The sequence below is a fragment of the Mchenga conophoros genome, linkage group LG1, assembly GCF_057382185.1.
Source record: "Mchenga conophoros isolate Kocher_MC1m ecotype Shallow Benthic linkage group LG1, M_conophoros_male_GT1.1, whole genome shotgun sequence".
NCBI lineage: Eukaryota > Metazoa > Chordata > Actinopteri > Cichliformes > Cichlidae > Mchenga > Mchenga conophoros.
Genome location: NC_140526.1, coordinates 21,995,411 through 22,013,959, shown reverse-complemented (window position 1 = coordinate 22,013,959; position 18,549 = coordinate 21,995,411). Strand labels below are relative to the sequence as shown.

Genomic DNA, 18,549 nt, shown 5'->3' with positions numbered 1-18,549 from the left:
GAAACCTGCAGTCAGCTGAGACTGAAGAAGTCACTTGGATGAGTGACGAAACGTTTCTCCCACAAAACGCTACGTCCAGATGAACAGAATCAACTTTTGGAGATTTGGAGGGAGTTTTTTTAAGGCCCCGCGTTTTCTCTTTTCTGACACCGGGTGGCGCCACGGGTCCCAAAGCCATGTGGTGTTTTATGTTTTGTTGTTGTTGTTGTTTTAATGCAGTTAAACATTGGATTTAGCACGAAGTGAGACACGATTTACGCGCTGACAACACAAGTAGGGACTTTTGCGCAATGAAATAAAAGGTTGTAATTTAGACGAACTGGTATGAGTCCGTTTCAACAAGGGAAAAAACAAAAAGAAAACACAAATCACAGTCCACCACTTTCAATTTCCACCTGCGTGATGAGTTATGACGCCGCATATAAAGTGCACACATGTGCGCATTTTATAGTAAATTGCGGGGCAGCAGCAGGCGTGTGTGCAGCGTGCAGAAATACTCCTGCAAACATCACTTTTACTGCATTTCCTCCGTTTGCTTTATCTGTCCACAAAACCTATTTTTCCCCACTGTGCTGGAAAAGGTTTTTTTTTTTTTTTTTTTAAATAATTGAATATTAAAATAAGTGATTTTTTTCTAATTAAATCTATCTAAAATTGGATGTCGCGCACAGCACAAATAAAATGTTTAAATCCGACTAAGCTGTGGAAATATTGTAGATAACATATCAAGAAACGTCACCCTGAGTTTGTTTTTTTTTTTTACAGTTTTTATTTTTTTATTCATTGGACTGAAAAGTAAAGAAACTAGTAACTTCCAGCATGTTTAAACCATATTTACGTTGCGACGACGACGGCCACGGGGCGCGTTATCGCTGCGTAATTGGCTGTAATTACAGCGAGCAGACAGCGCAGAGCCATTTGAGGACAGGAATGTGACTGCAGGGTGCATGATATTAGTGTCAGGGCAGAGCTGCAGAGTGGGTTGAGGTCTACTTGCGTCGGTGTGTGTGCGTGCAGGAGGGTGTTGAAGCAGTTTGCAGACTGCCTCTAGAAACAGCCCCTAGCGTCAGACATCAGTATTAGCCTGGCTGATTACTCTTAACTATCGGATCAGCATCTTGAACGGTGCAGTGTTGGCGAGCCCGAAACGCGGTCAGGCGTATGGACAGTCGGTGGTAGCTCCGATCGGGATCCCTCTTCGTTTACATCCCTACAACTAAATAAAAAGAGAAAGGGGGGCTGCTGCACAGGCGAGACTGTTTCGGCACGTAGCTGGCCTCTGTATCTGCGTTCCGGTGCCTCCAACTACGAGGGCCTCTTCAGTTTACAGGGGGAAAAGTGGGTGTTTGCTGCTTCACTGGTGTTTCGGCAGCGGCAGCGGCGGTGGTGTCCTCGATGGCAGGCTGGAAGGACGGCTCGGTGCAGGAGAAGTATCGCCTGGTTGTGGTCGGAGGAGGTGGCGTCGGGAAATCAGCCCTGACTATCCAGTTTATTCAGGTCAGTAGCGGTAAACCTTGCAGTTGAAGCGAATGTAAGCCTCGCTCTGATTTCCACGCTCGCCCGAAAAAACACGGCCAAACAAGGAGGGAGAGGCCGGACACGGGTTCCGTCCGTAAACGGACACCGGGGTCTGTTTTTCCTCACTACTTTGCCGAGGCCTGCGACTGTCGGACGGATGGGGAGGTTTTGGAGAATTAAACGTCTGTCACTTTAACGCGACGATTTCCGAGAGGACCACTTCCACTTTGCAGTTTGTACAGCCGCTAGTCATAAGAGAAAGGAAAGTGGGTCTTTGGAGCTTAAAGAGTTGTCCTATTTTCTTGTACCTAAGTTTCCCTACAAAGTAAAGCAGCGGATTTAGAGTTCGTGCTAAGTTGTTAGAAGTCCTGTGATTTTCTTTGAGAGGGGGTGCACTGGCCCACCAAGCCACACAATGTAATACTTCAAATAGAAGGATGCAAAAGCTGTACAACGTTGGTACATTGGTGTCTCTCTGTGTCACTCTCAAGAGGAAAAAGTGCGTTTGAGTTCTTTTTAAGTGCCACCAAAACGGATCCTCCAGATCTCACTGGAAATATGTGAACTAGACAGAGAAAATCCGTTCAGGTTGGGTGACTGTAAAATAAGCAGCAGCTGCACAAAATGTCCAGTGAGAGATGATTAACTTTTGTGCTCTGATGCAGAGTCTCACCAGGTCTGCTGGTTAACCTCGTTTCAAGCTGAAACCAAAGGCAAGCAAGCGCACTAATATAGATAATCTATAGAAATGAAAGGTTGCTTCCACCACTCTTAATCAGTTTTACAGCAGCCTGCTTGAAGAAAACTTGCTGGGTGTCACATATAAAAGGCGTGTAAACAGTTTACCTCCCTGTAATGCCTGGTTGCATTCCAGCACAGTGCAGACACTGCTCTGACCTTCCAGGCTTTCATAATCGCCATTTAGGAGAGGGCCCAAACACACACACACACACACACACACACACACACACACACACACACACACACTGTAAGAAAGAGATGACATTCTTTGCCCTTTGCCTTGTGTGTGTGTGTGTCCCCACCATGGTGTCACTGTGTTACTGATGCTTGCTCTGGATTGCAGGAGACAAGACAGGCAGGCAGCTGTGTGTCTCCACACTGACAGACAATAGTTGGGGGGGTGGATTGTGAAGCTTGTGAGCAAATGTGTGTGTTGGGTGGGTGGGGGAGAGTTGTATCCTAATGAGGGTTCAAAAAGCTCATTAACTGCATACCAAGTAGGAAGGGATCAGATAGACCTGAACTGGGTGGAAACACTTGAGATGTTATGGTAACACCACTGGAATAACGCTGATAATGTCATTGTGAATTTTCTCATTTGTAGTTTTGCTTGTCATATGTAATAATCGTTTAAAACGTGCTTCATATATGCACGAGGTGGGCCTGGATTTAGTAATAAAGTTTTCTCTAAGGTCTCACAGACTCATTTTCAAATCAGCTAACTGACTGCTGACTGAGGATTTTGCTTGGATGTCCCCTTTTCAGTTAATCACCGTGTGTGTTTTTCTTACTGCCGGCTTGCATGTCTTGTGCCGTGATGGTGATAGAAATAGTAGGGTTAGGGGAGAACTGACAAACTCTTCAGAGGTTTCAAGAAGTCGCCTGCTGTGCTGTGTTGGGGTGGACCTGACAGCTGGTTGTGAAGTCGAGGCGATACTCAGAACTATGCTGAGTGTTGTGAGTTTGAGGGTGTGTGTGTGTGTGGTGGTGGGGTGGGGGTGGAGGGGTCGGAGGGTGTCTGAGTCAGCCTGGATGGGTTAATGGTCACGGACCATGTGGAATTTGGCCCTTTGGCAGAGGAAGTCCCTCTACTGCTGCTCTTAGGGCCTCCTAGTTCTGTATGGAAAAACATGACCTGCTTCCTGAATCACTGGAATTCTGTGCACGTGTGCGTTTGTGTGTGTGTGTGTGTGTGTGTGTTAGTTGTCACTTTGACTAGCACTAATTTTAGTTTTATGTGTTTTACCAAAAACATAAAATACTCGATGAAGTGACTGCAAGTGTCTCAAGTCTCAATATATCCCAAATACCCTTCTTTGGTTAGATTTCTCTTTAGCAAACGCTCTTTTTCCACTAATAGATTTTTCCTACATTGCTCATTAATGTGCTTTTAATCACCTTCATGGTATGAAATATTGCTCATAGTTTTAGCCTCAGCTGCTGGTGAAACAGGTTAACGTCATTTATTATCTTGTCAGTAACCCTCTGAGGTCAGAGTCGTCATCAGTGACAACTCCAACCCTAACCCTGACCCACATCCTGTACTATCAGAACTTGTTGTTCTACGGTTTCAAAAAACAATTGTTCCCTCAAGTGTTTGGAATTGGGGAACAAAAAAAAAGTTTGGATTTCTTTAGAAAAGTGCGGTGGGTTATGGTTAGGATTGGGGATCATGACAGATTAAGACTGTGACTAGAAGATCTACTTCTAATAAACCAGTAACAATGAGATATTTATGGTATTTTGTTATCTACTTCCATTGGATCCATATATTTAGATCATCCTCTTGTGGCATCACAGTTTAGAATTTTGTTTGTGTGCTGAAATGTTTATCGTTGTTGTTCGTGTGTAGGGGTGGCTGTGGGTGACCACAATGCACCAGCACAGTAGCATTTTTAAAAGCACTTCGTCAATGTGGCCAATCATCTGATGTCAGCTTTTATATTTATTCCGCGAGCACATTTTAATCACTTGCTAGTCCTAAGGTGTATTAGCTAATGTTGATCTTGAGGTTCCCGAGCAGCTCAAATAAAAGACTTTTTGGGGAGTCAGAACATGAAAGATGATGTCGCTAGCAATAACAAAGAGTGGCAGGTCCCTGGCTGCTGGCCACCCTAATGCCAAGCATTAGACTCAAGTTGAAATAGCGTTAGGATGACATAACATTGAGTCATCTGACAAAAGTTGTTGAACACTGCGTGTTGTTTAATGTGACGTCTGCGGGGCAGGAAGCATCCCAAGTAAGGGAAAAGATGACTCACATTAGCCATGTGAGCACTGCATGTGGGTTGCGTCTGTGCCTTTTTTGTGCCTGAAATAATGGTATATTAGAAACCCTTCTCAATTTACTCTGGGTTACCAGAGAAGCCGCCAGCATGAGACAGCTCTAGAAATGTTGAGGTGAAGCGTGGTGTTGTTTTCTCACATGCTTGCTAATATTAGCATGATGGCAGCCCCTGGCCATGGAGATTCATAAATGAGAGCAAAACATCCTGACTGATCAAGTCCAGACAGATTAGCTGAGGATTTATGTGGACCTCAGCTGGATTTACAGCTAAAGCACGTGTTCTCCAGTTTCTTTAATACACACCCTCATTACATGCATCTCTCATAACTTCTAAAATGGATTTGATTAGTCAGATATGAAAACTTTCAAGAGACATGTTGCCAAAAGTAGCAGCTCAGTAGGGGAAAAAAAGTCTGGATTATGAGGGCAGCAGCCCTGGTTGAGCATGTGGAGGCAGGATATGGCTGTAATAGTAGTGTTTGAGTAGAAATGTGGAGGGTGCCATTTCAGAAACAGCCACAGGTGTCTGGGCTTTGCAACAATGTTTTGGTGAATGTGTGTTTTGAGAGATTGTTTTATGTATTTCCACACAGTGCATGCTCTCAGCCCATTTTTAAATACGGGCGGTTTGTAGCTTTTTGTAGGGCTTAGTCATATGCCAAATACCATACCAATGAGTGCAAACAGCTCCATTCACTGGATATTCTGACTGGTGTTTTTTCTTTTATAAGGAAGTTTATGTCTTTTTGTTATGTCTCGTGCAAGCTGAGGATTATATTTGCTTTCAGATGCAGACACGGACACCTGCAGACACCAGACAAGTAGTTATTTCTGTCTGCTTTTTCAAAGACCGCTTGAAATTTTCCTAATAAACTCCACTCGGCTTTGCTTTTATGAACTTTGGGATGCCTCCATAGGCAGAGGCGGTCATTTATCAATTGAAAAATCGATAGGTCAGCGGTTTGATACCCGGCTGCTCCAGTCTAGACATTGAAGTATCTATAGGCAATAAAGTGCTGTATGTGTGCATGATTGCATTGGCTGTGGTAAAAAGTTCTTTGACTGCTTAATTAAAGTGAAAAAAAAAGTGCTTTATACAGGGAAAGTATAACATTCTCCTAAAACTGACCAGTATAACAGTAAACTCATTTTAAGTGTAGGATGTGGCAGATGTGTGTGTGTGGGGGTAGGTGAGGAGAATAACTGTTTGTTTAACACTATTGAGTGGTCACACCTTGGCTTCTCACAGAGTGGCGCCTCAGTGAGAGCAAATAAGCCCCTCAGTAACTTTCACCATAGACTCAATATTGAGTCATCTTATGTCACCCACTGGTTTGAGATGGCATTTTGGCTGCTGGAGTCTCCATTTCGGAGCTTGAAGTGGACATATTAACAGAAGAAGATTGTGATAACTTGCTAGCTTGGTTAGCAAAGCTAGAGGTGGGAATTACTAAAACCTGCCATAAGAATGTTGCAACCTGTTCAGTCTCCTTGCGATCAAAAGTAGTCATGAGTGTCCAACACGCAGAAGGTCTGGGCAACCGTTTAGTCACTACAAGTTGGAATTGTTTCTCCAGCCTCCGGATGATGCCTCTTATTTTTAAAACAAAATAGAAATGTGTATAAAATATTAGCAAAAGAAAATTTATCAGAAAATTATGGACTTCAAATTTCACGCAGCACTATCCCTCAGAAGTTTAATTGTAAACAATTGCCATAGACCTACTGTTTTTGCGAGCGGTTTCACAGCCTGTTTGTCTATGAATCATCAATCAAACAGACAATATTTGTGTTGTGTAAACAGCAGGCGGTGTGCACTCTATATCATAGCTGGCTGGAAAGAAAAAAATTAATAGTGGGTAGTTGTCATTCTGGTGGCTTACTGAGAGTCAGATTACTATAAGCGCTCAGTGCTACACTCACATCAATACCTGTTTCATGTTTATGAGTTCCAGTAAGATTTAGACTGCTGGGTTTAAAGCAACAGTTTCCTTTCCACCTTCTCTGCCGTATTTGAATCTTTTGGTGCTATGTTATTCTCAGTCTTTATCACTTTTCCACTCAAATTCTCTGTTAACACTTTCCACTTGCTTGGGGTCGTTCTGTAAAGATGGCAGATTTCATGTTTTTTAAGGACAGTGGACCAATTCTAATATGGCACCATAGCCAGATGTGCTCAGGTTCTTCCAGTGTAACTTCATCCACTATCCCTTGCTGATCTTAAGCGGTCAATTTGTATTCTGCACTGCCGCTCTCCTTCACTCATGTGAAAACAATATGCAAGTCTACATACTTAATTATACTTCTTAATGTATCTCACTTCAGTGAATATTAAACTCTATCCAGATATAACCTGTAAGGCATACAGTTAATTCATAAATGCTTTTTTTAATGTGACCAGCCAAGTATGAATTCAGGAAATCATGTCATTTGTGCCTTTGTAGCGCTGCAAGAACAAATGTTGTAATGTATAGAGAAAACATAACTGTACACATGAATGCCAGAGGTTCTTTGACACAGAGAAACATCAGTTGTTGTTGCAGTGCACTGTTGTATCTTTACTGATGCTCACCGATGGCTGAGTGTCAAGCTGCAGATTTGTGCTGTCCGATTTGTCTTTGTGTCGTAGGCTGCTATGAGTATTTCAACATCAAGATCCCCTAAGTAAGACTTTAAATGCAGGGGATGAACGCAATCCCATTGCTGAGGTAATTTAGCTGTATCTGGCAAAATGCCTAGCAACACACCAAAGGAATGTACACGAGAAGAAGTTCAGGATCCATAAAGACACTCCCACCCATCTGGGAAAGCTCAAGAGACTAGTAGGTCATTCCCTTTGCTCCACGCTAATGAGAACCTAATGACTATCCAGGGAGGAAGACCACTGTTAATCAGCAAAAATTAAATGGGCATCACAGTCATTAATGCATTGCGCAAAACAATAGGAGTAACCTCTATTTTTGCACTTATACACTTTTGTTTTATTGTCAGGAAAGATCTGTTGTCAGTTACAATAACAATAACAGGAGTACATTTACATACATGGGTCACACACATAGTTTACAGTTTTCTCTAGCTCAGGTTTTTGTGGCCTTTATCTTTTTAACACATGCTGGCTGGAATCCACGTCCTCATGTTCCACACATCGATATCCCCGAACAATGGGCATCACTTATCTTCAATGGAAAGTGCGCTTCCTCATTCTGCATGCTTCTTCTGTATATAGTATGTGTTTGTTATAAAGTGCTTCTCTGTTCTCGTTGATTGTGTGACATCGAATTACTGCTCAGTCAAAGAAGAACTTTGTCTCAGGGCCGCACATATGATGCGAGTTCAAGAAAAATGCTAGCATTCTCTTACCTAACCGAGATCAGTCACACCCTGAGTCATTTGTTGCCTTGAATGTCAGAGTAACGGAGCAAATCTGCGTAAGAAGCACTGCTGAAGGTCTCAGTAAAACGAAATCAACAGAATATATTACATTGTGCCGATAACGTGGGAAAAAACGTTGCGTCAGTGATCGAATTTGTATTAAACGGCTCAATGTATCTATTTGGAAGTACCTGTTTTGCACACATTTTTTAGTTGGAGGCAAAGGTGTGATTTAAAATGTTCTACAAAAGGCAACACAGATTTGAGATCAGATAACACAGTTCTTCTTTCTGTCTCCCTCAGTATGTCTGTCTCTCTGTAGCAGCAACAAGCAAGAACCAAACCATAAATCCCATTAATGTAGAAACTAACAAAAGAGCTATACATACATACATACATACATACATACATACATACATGCATATTGGAAAAGAGAAATTATGGGGGAATTAGTCATAAACTCCAACAATGTAATTCATAAAATAGCATGCAATTACTGTTATGGTCACATTAGGAAAACCAGCGGTTGGAGACTGCAGCATGACCAAAGTTATTGTTACCGTACGCAGTGGATGCTGCCTCTGAAATGGTCACTTCAGAGTTGTGCAGTTACCATCTTATTACCTTTTTATTGAAAAGGTAATAAGATGGACTCAGTCTTCTCTCATTTTGTGATTGAATGAGGTCAAGTTGACAATTATATGCAGTCTTTTTGTGAAAATATAAAGATTAACGTCAATTTGATTGAATTCAGTTTTTTTTATATGCAAAATCACAACAACAGACGCCTCAGTTTGCTTTATATTGTAAGGTAAACCCCAACAATTAGACAAACCCTATGAGCAACCACTTGGTGCGACAGTGGGAAGGAAAAACTAGGAAGAAACTTCTGTCAGAAACAAGTTCAGGGAAGGGCAGCCATCTGACACGACAGATTTGGGTTGAGGGGAGAAAGACAGGACAAAGCTGCAACTAACTGTGAATGATTGTGATAAAAATGCAAAAGTCGCAAATTTGTTGCCATCTGCGTGCAGAGAAAGCTACATTAAAAGTAACTACTTCCATTCAGAGTCCAGCCAGAACCTTATAAATTTGAAACAGAAATTCCTTGACTGGAAGTGATTTAAGAATGGCAGTTTAACTATAAAATGACATAGGCACCCAGAAACCTTGATTTAGGTATGGGCATGCAGATAGAATGCAACCAGGTTGCCACCACCTGAGTCGAGTCCCCAGTTGCAAAGAGATGCATTGCAGATGAGTTTCACTCATCAGCACAGACTGATTCAGACTCGTTGCAAATTGTTGGCAAGTTTGATAATGGTTGCTGTCAATCCAAGAGGAACCATGATTGTTTGGAAACATTTTGCCAATCTGACCTCTGGGCAACCAGTTTGCCACTGTAACTACTTGCAGCTGGTTGCCGAATATGAAAAACTGAATGCAATCACTGAGCAACCAATTTTTCCTACTCACAAGGATGTTACTGCCATGTCACACAGACTTAGAGAACAATTAGTGACACCTGGTCACCACAGGTCGCTAGGGAAAAGTTGCTGACCACTTGGTTGGTTGCTGGTAGTGGCCAGCTAAAAAAAGGATTTATGATGCTGGACCAAAAACCACCTTGCTACTGCTTTTGTTGCTAGCAGATTGCCAAGGTTTTCCATAGTTTGTGACTTATCTGCTGGTGGCATAACTGTGGAAAACAGTGTTCAACTTCAAAGTAAAAGTTGTGCTGTTTGAAATGTGTTGCCTGAAGCTTTTCCTTTGAAGGCAAACATTCCGGTTTGTGTCACACTCTTCCAAGGTTTTACTTATGCTCAGTGGTTAGTTGCCAAGTGTTTCCAAACAAATTGCTGGTTTCCATGCAAACTACAGGTGACCAATTGCCAACCAGTTGTGGACTTCATATTTTTCTCTAGCAGTTAGAGGTTGCCAGGGGGTCGCTGACTAGTCTCTTACCATAAAGACACACTTGAGTTTGCGCCACTGTCCTGATGTCTAGTCTGTTAACTCCACCACTACAGTCAGGGCAACATCTATTATGAATATCTTCAAGAATTTAAAAAGTACTGGACGACAAACCAGCTTTCAAGTGCACGATGATTTCATGGTTAAAAAAAGGATAATTTGCTGTTTTGAATGGTGATAATTACACTATATAGTGACAAATAGTCCGAAAATGCAGCTTAATGTTCAAAAAAGTCAAGGAGGGTAGGATGAAGCAGGTGACAGCTATGATTACTGTTGACTAATCATTACTAATAATGAAAGCAAGTAGGAGTTAGAAAACATGTCAGCGTAATTTGCAGGGTGTAAATATGAAATCAGAGCAAAGTTTGGCTGAACAAAGTAACTTCTCCATGCAGAATACATTATTAGTATTTCCACTGTCTGTAGGCCGGGCATCAAGCTGGCGTAGGACGTGTGCAACGAGCCATTCACACATCATCACCGTCAGCAGTGCCATAAATGACAGTCATTTAAAAACAGCTAATGTTGGTATGTTGGCAACCATGTCCACCCCCATGGACTTTGCGAGTAAACGCTCGGAACATTGTCTCAGATTTCACCTCAAAGCTAGTTTCCTTTGTTAGGCTTACAGTTTTAACGCTGAGAGATCTGAGCAAACAGAACCCACCTGCAGCCTTATGTCAAGTTTGTAATGATGACAAAAAGGCTCGTGCGTCTAAGGTGTGATTCTAGTTTTGTTCATTTACAAACTGTATTCAGTTTAGGGCTGTGCGATATGACCAAAATCTCATATCCCGATATAAGACATCTATCGCCCGATAACAATATAAATTACAAAAATTTAACATTTTCTGTAAATTCTGTGAATCTAGTGTTTCCAGCTGGGCGTCGTGTACCTGGAGTCGAGTGTTTTAACCGATGCGTGAAACTATATATTTTTAGATATAAGTTTCAACGGCCGCCTTTTTCTTTGTAAGTATTTATTATATGGTGTGCTGCGGGAAAAAGCCTGTTCTAATGTTTGAGTCTAAGGTTTACTTTTTAGCACCTGACGGCTCTTTTTTGCTTCTCATCCGTAAATACTCTGGATACTATTTCACGGGGTTCCGTTTATTTTGAAAAGTCTCAACAGGATCTTGAGCTTTATTGTGAAAGGTTTATGTGGAAAATAAGCGGATACGGGATGGTTTTATCGTCGTTTTTGCTAACAACGCATAAAAACAGGTGCTTGTCCGTCTGTTATGTGGTTATATTAAATATAAGAGAAAGAGAGAACTTTAGGAAATTAATATAGCCACTACAGTGACCATCAAAACAAAAAAAATTGTCATCCGATATAAATCGTTATATTGAACAGCCCTAATTCAGTTGTTTACTTCCTTGATTTATTACCATTTTTAAAATTGCATTTGCGTTTGTCATATTGATTGAAAAGCTGCATCGTTTCCAGGTTTTATTTCTACAGTACTGAAGATCATTAAGACAACATTCATTCTTAACTTTATATCATAAGATGTTAACGGAATTTTTCCTTATTTTTCATGCAATTTAATATCATTGTATAAAGCCAACAAGTGACGGATATGATGTGGAACTAGAAATCGCAGTTTTCCTTTTTCAGTTTGGTCCAAGCCTAAATTTTCTACAGAACATGCAGTTACCCATGTATATTTTGTTGGATGTCCTTCTAATAGCGGAAAAAAATTGAAATATACTCCCTTGTTTTCTAGTCGAAGCCCCTCACATAGTCAGACAGACAGAGAGGACGGCGGGTTCATCCGTGTTGTTTTTGGCTATTGTTCTGTATTCACACATCTGTCTGTTTCAGAATAACTACTCACAGTATCAGGTCTCACATCTCAGAGTCATATAACAACAGCTCTGGCTATGGGAAACCAACATGCAGGCTGCTTATTTTAGCATCCCACTCCACCACACCTTTTAACATTTAGCATTTCAAAGGTAAGTCATCTTTTTTATGATAAGCTTATATTTATTAATGGTGCTACAGATAATTCTGCTGACTTTTAAAATAGTAAGCAGTGTTGATTTCATTATTGGCGTGACTAGTTACACGGCTAATTGAAGCGTCTTTTGTTGTTTGCCAAAAGTGAGGGGGACATTTTTCTGAACCTTAGTCAACAGAGCGCTCTGAATGGTTCTTTTTATGTCCGTGTGCTTGTCGCTGATGCCGTGCTCTGAACTGCCTGCCAGGCAGCTGGTGGACATTTGGCACATCTCGAGCAGACAGTGTCCAGAAGCCTGTGGGGCACCTGCTGTCCATCAGGGGGAGGTGAGGCACGGAATGAGACAACCCCTCAACAGGTGACGGTATAGCACTACTCACTGTCCAAATGTGTCTGCGACAATGGCCAATTGGGCCTCGTGTTCTTTCTGCCACTGATAAAATGCAAGAGCGTCAGGTAAGCGCGTAGATACACTCAGGAATATCTGAATTTGGTTTGCGACGCAGCTGTTGTGTGACTGCTGCGCTGATCTGACACACAGCAACTGTATGCGACCGTGTGCGTGACACCAGTTGGTGTCGACTAACCCGAATTTTTATTTGGCACACACCAGTGCGCACAAAGTCAACAGCTGTGTAAAAAACAGCGTGCTTAGTATGTCTAACCAAAACATTGTTGTCTCACAGGCAAGCCTCTTTGGACTTTGGGGGACTAGTTAACGAATGTGACACTCTGCCCCCTGCACACAAAAAAGACAACCGCCGTTTCGATTTTAATGATGGCACTTTGAATATATACAGTGTCAGTTGAACAAAAAAAGAAGAAAAAAATCACTGTGGGAGGAGTTACCAACATAAATGACTAAAAAGGTGCATGCATATATCGTGGTCACACTGCCTGACATTTTGCACCCTTTTATTTATTTTTATATATATATATATATATATATATATATATATATATATATATATATATATATATATATATATATATATATATATAAATAACAAGTTATTGTCAGATACACAATTGTTGATTCTGACATGGTGTTTGTCAGAATCAACAACAGGGTGACAAGATCAACAGAGAGGAACCGGGAGAAGGTGAAGCGCAGATCCATTAGGACTTATTTATAAGAAGGCGCCTGTTGGAGTAATAACTTTTCTGCTGCCTGTGATGTAGGGCTGCTGGTTTAAAAGCACACGGCACTAATGCTGCGGCGTCTGACATGATGCCAGTCAGTGGACCCATTTCCTGTGACATATCACCCCATGCTAGGAATTATGGTCTGCAGCAGAGCACACCATTGCAGAAATACACACTGAGCGCTTGTCCCAGTAGGGAGAAAAGGGAGAAGATGATAACACACACACTCAGATGCAGTACAGTTAAGGGTTTTAGAGGTATCTGCCTTGTTTTAAAGCAGATAATAAGAGACAAATGTTTATTGTAGCATCGTGTGTCAGCTATAAGCATTCAGTTATAAATAAAACTACGGCCTGTGTATTTTACATCACTGATCAGCGTTACCATTATTTGGTCAGTCATACGGTTTTCCCGAGAACCATAGACTGCGAGACGCACTCCACTGAATGACTTTGTGTGGGGTTTCTGAAAGTCACACAGTAGTTTCTCTGTCCTCGTAGCCACTGCGGTAGCTGGTGTCCTCTCGCTGAGTTGTCACAGTGCCGCTTTGTCGATGAGCACGCGTGCAGCGCTACTTCTGCACAAACACAAGCAGAGGAAGAAGAATTGAATAAAGCCCAGAGTGAAGCAAGAACATATGTAAACATGGAGCTGTATTACATGTCGGGTAACCAGCAAGGCTCACGCTCAGTGTATCATTACATAGCTTGTGTGTACCTAAACTAGGAGGGTCTGTGCCTAAACAGATCATAACCTTCATTACTGTTATGTGATTACTGTTTAGTTTTAAGTCGTAAAAAAAGGATTTTTTTGGATTCTCTTTTGTCATTTAATGCATGATGTCAAGCACATTTATGTCAGCACCTTTCACCTGTAAATGATCAGATCTTTCCAATTTCGTTTGTAAGTTTTGAGGCAACCTCGCATGGGTCTAGTTTTTTCCCCAGCCTCCACAAAAGAAGACATTACGGAAGAAATGTCAAAACAGTCAAAGGGGCTCACTGTGTCTTTTTTAGATATTTTTCGGTTGAGCCTTTTATTTTCTGTTCCCTCCAGCAAAACAGCAAAAAGCCGAAAAGAGAAAACCGGCGTCGATGAACAGTGACTTTAGGGTTTAGGGTTGGCTTAATGCAGAGGGAGAAGGAACATTAGTGAGATCGCACGATCACCTAGAACGTCTCTGAACGACACATGCGTCTGCCACGCGCCTGCTTATTCAAGAGAATTGGCTTATGAAACTGAGATAAAGAAACAGTGTGCTGTGTAGCCACTATAGAGCAAGTAGGTGGCTTTGTGCCAAGTGATCTGGTAGAAAAAAGGCCTTTAAATGGCACCGCTTTGATTCTGCGTCTTTGAGCGGGTTCAAAAGTGTTCAGTCCGGCACGCATTGATATTTAGCAGAGTGATTGAAGTCTTAATGCCAGAGAGGTTAGAGGAGAGCAGGGGGTTGACTGCACCAGGAGTTGGCCTACTTGGTGGGACATTTATCCTGTGCTTTATTCTCTGCATGGGTGCTGTCCCCATATCTAAAGCCATGAGTGCAGGCTGGTCATTCAGCTCGCATAGCCTACTTGACTTGTTTTATCCTAACAATGCGTCCAGAATAGTTGTAATAAATCAATGTAGCGTTCATTTATGCCTCATTAATGGCTACTTGGATGAAAATAGTCATTGTTGGGCGATGACAACAAGAATTAGTTAAGAAGGAGTCAAACAGTGCGAATAACCCAAGCAGGGAAAGAAACCTACATAAAAATCAATGAACATGTCAAAGTAAAAATAGTTGTACTTATTGAAAATGTAGGAGGTCGAACCAAAATGTTGGGTTGTAGTGACTTCAACTAGTTCTCTGAAAATAAAATCAGTGTTTTATGTTTTATTTTACTTTCTTATGTGTGCTCCTTAATTGTGAAGATTTTGTGGATATCTTTGCTGTGGAGTGTGTGGCCATTGGGAAATTATAATAGGTATTAAGTTGCACACAGAGGTTGTAAAGTTAATATTTGCAAGGGACTGTTTTGACCTCGTTAAATAAGTTTCAGACTAGTGATCATTCCAACACTACTATTGTACTTTTGTGGGAAAGTTGGGACTTCAATATCACAGTACGGAATTAATAAAGGCATTTTCATGAAATAATTAAATTATAGTTCAAAATGAATGCTTCTGCCAAAAGTTTCCTTCAGTTAAAAGGAAGTTTTTCCTTCCTACTCTTGTCAAGTGCTTGCTGATAGGGGTCGTCTAACTGTTGGGGTTTTCTCTGTATTATCGTAGGGTCTTTACCTTTAAATATAAAGTGCCTTGAGGCGAACACACACGCTCAAATATAGGAATAATAATAATAGTAATCAAATATTATAGGAGGGCCACAGAACCAAGGCTATAAAAGACTTTACAGTACATGAAAAAGATTAAAGAGGAACTTGTTTGGAGTTTTGAAAAAGAAGAACAAGAGATACACTCACCTACATCTTTACTAAAATAATAAGTGCATGAGTCTGCCACCACCCATATAAGACTGTCATACATCAGCGCAACGACATTACTAGCTTTCCCAGCTCGAGTGATGATTGTTTAAGGTCATGGGTCAGGACAGTCACCACTTTTGCCATTAGACAACTGTAGCGTGAGTCACCTGTAAATTTCTATGTTGTGTAATGTTTCTCTCTTAGAATATTTCTGATCTAATTATAAAAGAACCACCATTAAAGACAAAATCAATGTTATATGCTTTATTTTGACCTTACGTTTTATCGTTCTTGCCATCATTTCAGTTGCCTATGGGGAACTCTGGCAGAACCTGAGCCTGGTTCTGCCGGAGGTTTCTTCCTGTTAAAAGGGAGTTTTTCCTTCCCACTTTCGCCAAAGTGCTTGCTCATAGGGGCTCATATAATTGTTGGGTTTTCTCTGTATGTATTATTGTAGGGTCTACCTTACAATTTCAGGCGACTGTTGTCGTGATTTGTATAAATAAAATAAATAAAATTGAAGTGAAGTGAATCTGAATTTCCAGTAAGGTCACAGTGCTGGATAGATGTGTGTGTTATGTCGAGGGTTTGCCTGTTGGGGTGGGGCTTCACTAGCCTGCTGGCATTTAAGGACAAGGCAATGATTAAAGGAAAAAGACTATTGATCTGTTGCGCATTAGGAGGAAGAGCGCTTGTAGGAGTGATGTGCAGGGGTTCATTTAATTCGGCATCATGCCAACGTTTGGCGCCTGTACCCAGACCGCATTCTCCAACTGTAAACATTCAATGGAAGTCACATTACTATGGATGCTTATTTGGCTTACTTTATAGCAGGGGTGTAGGGCTTTTTGGAAATGACCAGCACTGGGTTTTTTGTTTTTTTTTAATGTTCGAGTATTTCTCTGCAGCATTGTTTACGGTCTTAAAGCTTTCCCAGCTATAACAGAATGCTCCCCCGTGGCCCTTTAAGCCAGTGGACACATTGTGTGCTTTCTTTCTCTCCATGTGTATTAGGTATTGAATAAGTGACCTTTCTGGTTTGTATGAGCTCATGGGAAAAGTGGGTGTTTCCACAGGAAGTTAATGCCTTTCCCTCCCCCTCTTTTTTCTCTCGCTCTCCCTCTCCATGTAGCTTACAGTCTTACTCCCCCTCAAACCTCTTCATTCGCTCTGAACGCCCCCCCACCTCCCACCCTATTTTTCAGGCGCTCCCAGGTACTCGACAGAACAATGCTCCTCGCGGCAATTCTTGTATCACTTGTGTGAAACTTTGTGAACCATGAAAAGAAAGGCGATAACGGAGGGGGACAGGCAGGGCAGAGATTGCAGAGGAATTGGTCTTCATTTCCATCTGTTTAACATTAAACACTGATGGCGGCTATTTGATTGCAGACAGCTGCTCGCAGCCCCGGAGGGTCCACAGAAGGTTAAACCTGCATGGTTTTTCGGACAGGAAGTGATGCCCACAGTCAAATTTCTCTTTTCTTAGACGGCAGTGTTGCCCTGCCGGTTTGGGGTAATCGAGACTTGCTTGATCAAGTATTTGCTTACCGTCAGATTGAGTCCCCCCAATATTTATGCTGTTTTGCCTTTTTGAAGCCTTTCATTAGCATGTACAGTGTATGAATTTACCATGTCTGGCTATGATGTGCTGTCAGAAACGGATCTACACATTCTGTCTCAGACTGTAACTTGGCAGGCTCCAGTCTGTCTGGCGTGGGGTTTGTGTTCTTAATCAAAATTGCTGAACTTGGCTCCGGCCCACCGAACAAGTCTTACAAATGGCATGTCTCACCTGTCAGCTGGGGGGCACGCCCCCGCTTCATGTAGCGACCACTCCTGTTCTACTCCTCGCTGCTGATATTTCAGTCCATCTAGCAGTTTGTGCTTGCTCTGTCAGCAAAACAAAGAGCATGGGTCAGTTTTGTGAAGTAAGCTGAACGCTCACTGTAAAGAGAGCTATAGCTTTCCCTTGACCGTGCCATATAGCTTTTCTGGGCCAAGCACTTTTGATACATTTGGCAAAAGTCCTGCAGTGTGAGTAAGAACTGTTTTCATTCACTCAAATTGTGGTCACAAATGCTCTGAATCGACAAAGCTTGCTCAATTGGATTTGCACAAGTCCTGAGGTTTGCTGCTCACCTTCAGCTCATTCTGCAAAATGCACAAAAACCACGAGCGGCTCATTTTCACGCCCACCTCTTCGTGCAGAGCTATTTTTCTTTTTCTTTCTTTTTTTTCTTTTCTTTTTTTACTTTTTCGTTCATTGAGCACAAAACAGGCGTTTGGGTGACGATCTAGTGAGCATTAAGAACTCAAAACCAGCTACGTTGACAAAAAAAAAAAACAAAACAGAATGGCGTGCTCAAGATATAAACAGTTTGTTACATGCGAGGTCGCAATTCCAGACATATCACAAGAGATAGTTTTCTTATAAAATGTAAAATGTTTAGTTGGGGAACATTTTGTGGTAGGCTTGCGGTGTGCTGGAGCGGGGAATGAGCAGTTTGGGGAATAGTGCAAATCTGCATATGCTGACTAGAATAACAAGATTTAATGGTATTTAATCTACATTTTTTTCTTTAATTAAAGAATATCTACGGCTGATGATTCTCAAAGCTGAGGTCTGGGAATTCTCATTGGGCATTAAGCCATATGCAGAAGGTAATTAACTCCCAACTGTGTTGATGACTATTTGTTTTAACTCAGCATTCCCTCTCATTATGACAGTCTTGTGAGCGGGTGCACCATGTAACCTACATTGGGTGGGTGTTTTTTTTGTTTTTGTTTTTTAATGAAGTTTTTTATTATGTAATAAAAAGAAAATCTCAGTTTCATCTCTGCTGCTGCTGAATCAGTGGTTTTATGTTCCGCATAGATAATGATGGTAACAGTCAAATCGGCGTCTCTAACCAAACAACCAAACAAGCAGGATAACTGAGTGAGATGGAAAAGGGTCTATATTTAGTGTTAGCATAGCTGTTTGTGTGGGGAGGAAGTGGGTGCATAATGCAAGCACTATGCTGATTACACGCCTACACATATCACCCATTCTTGCGTCGCTGGCAGCCAG

At 41.6% G+C, this 18,549-nt stretch overlaps 1 protein-coding gene across 1 annotated transcript in view; it reads left to right on the top strand.

The window, feature by feature from the left end:
• Positions 1-812: 812 nt before the first annotated feature.
• The window catches only part of rras2 (RAS related 2), a 28,774-nt gene continuing 11,037 nt past the window's right edge, over positions 813-18,549 (top strand). Inside the window, exon 1 of the mRNA XM_085269860.1 lies at positions 813-1,497. Coding sequence (XP_085125986.1) covers positions 1,396-1,497 — 102 coding nt within the window. The 5' untranslated portion in view covers positions 813-1,395. The remainder of the gene's footprint in view (positions 1,498-18,549) is intronic.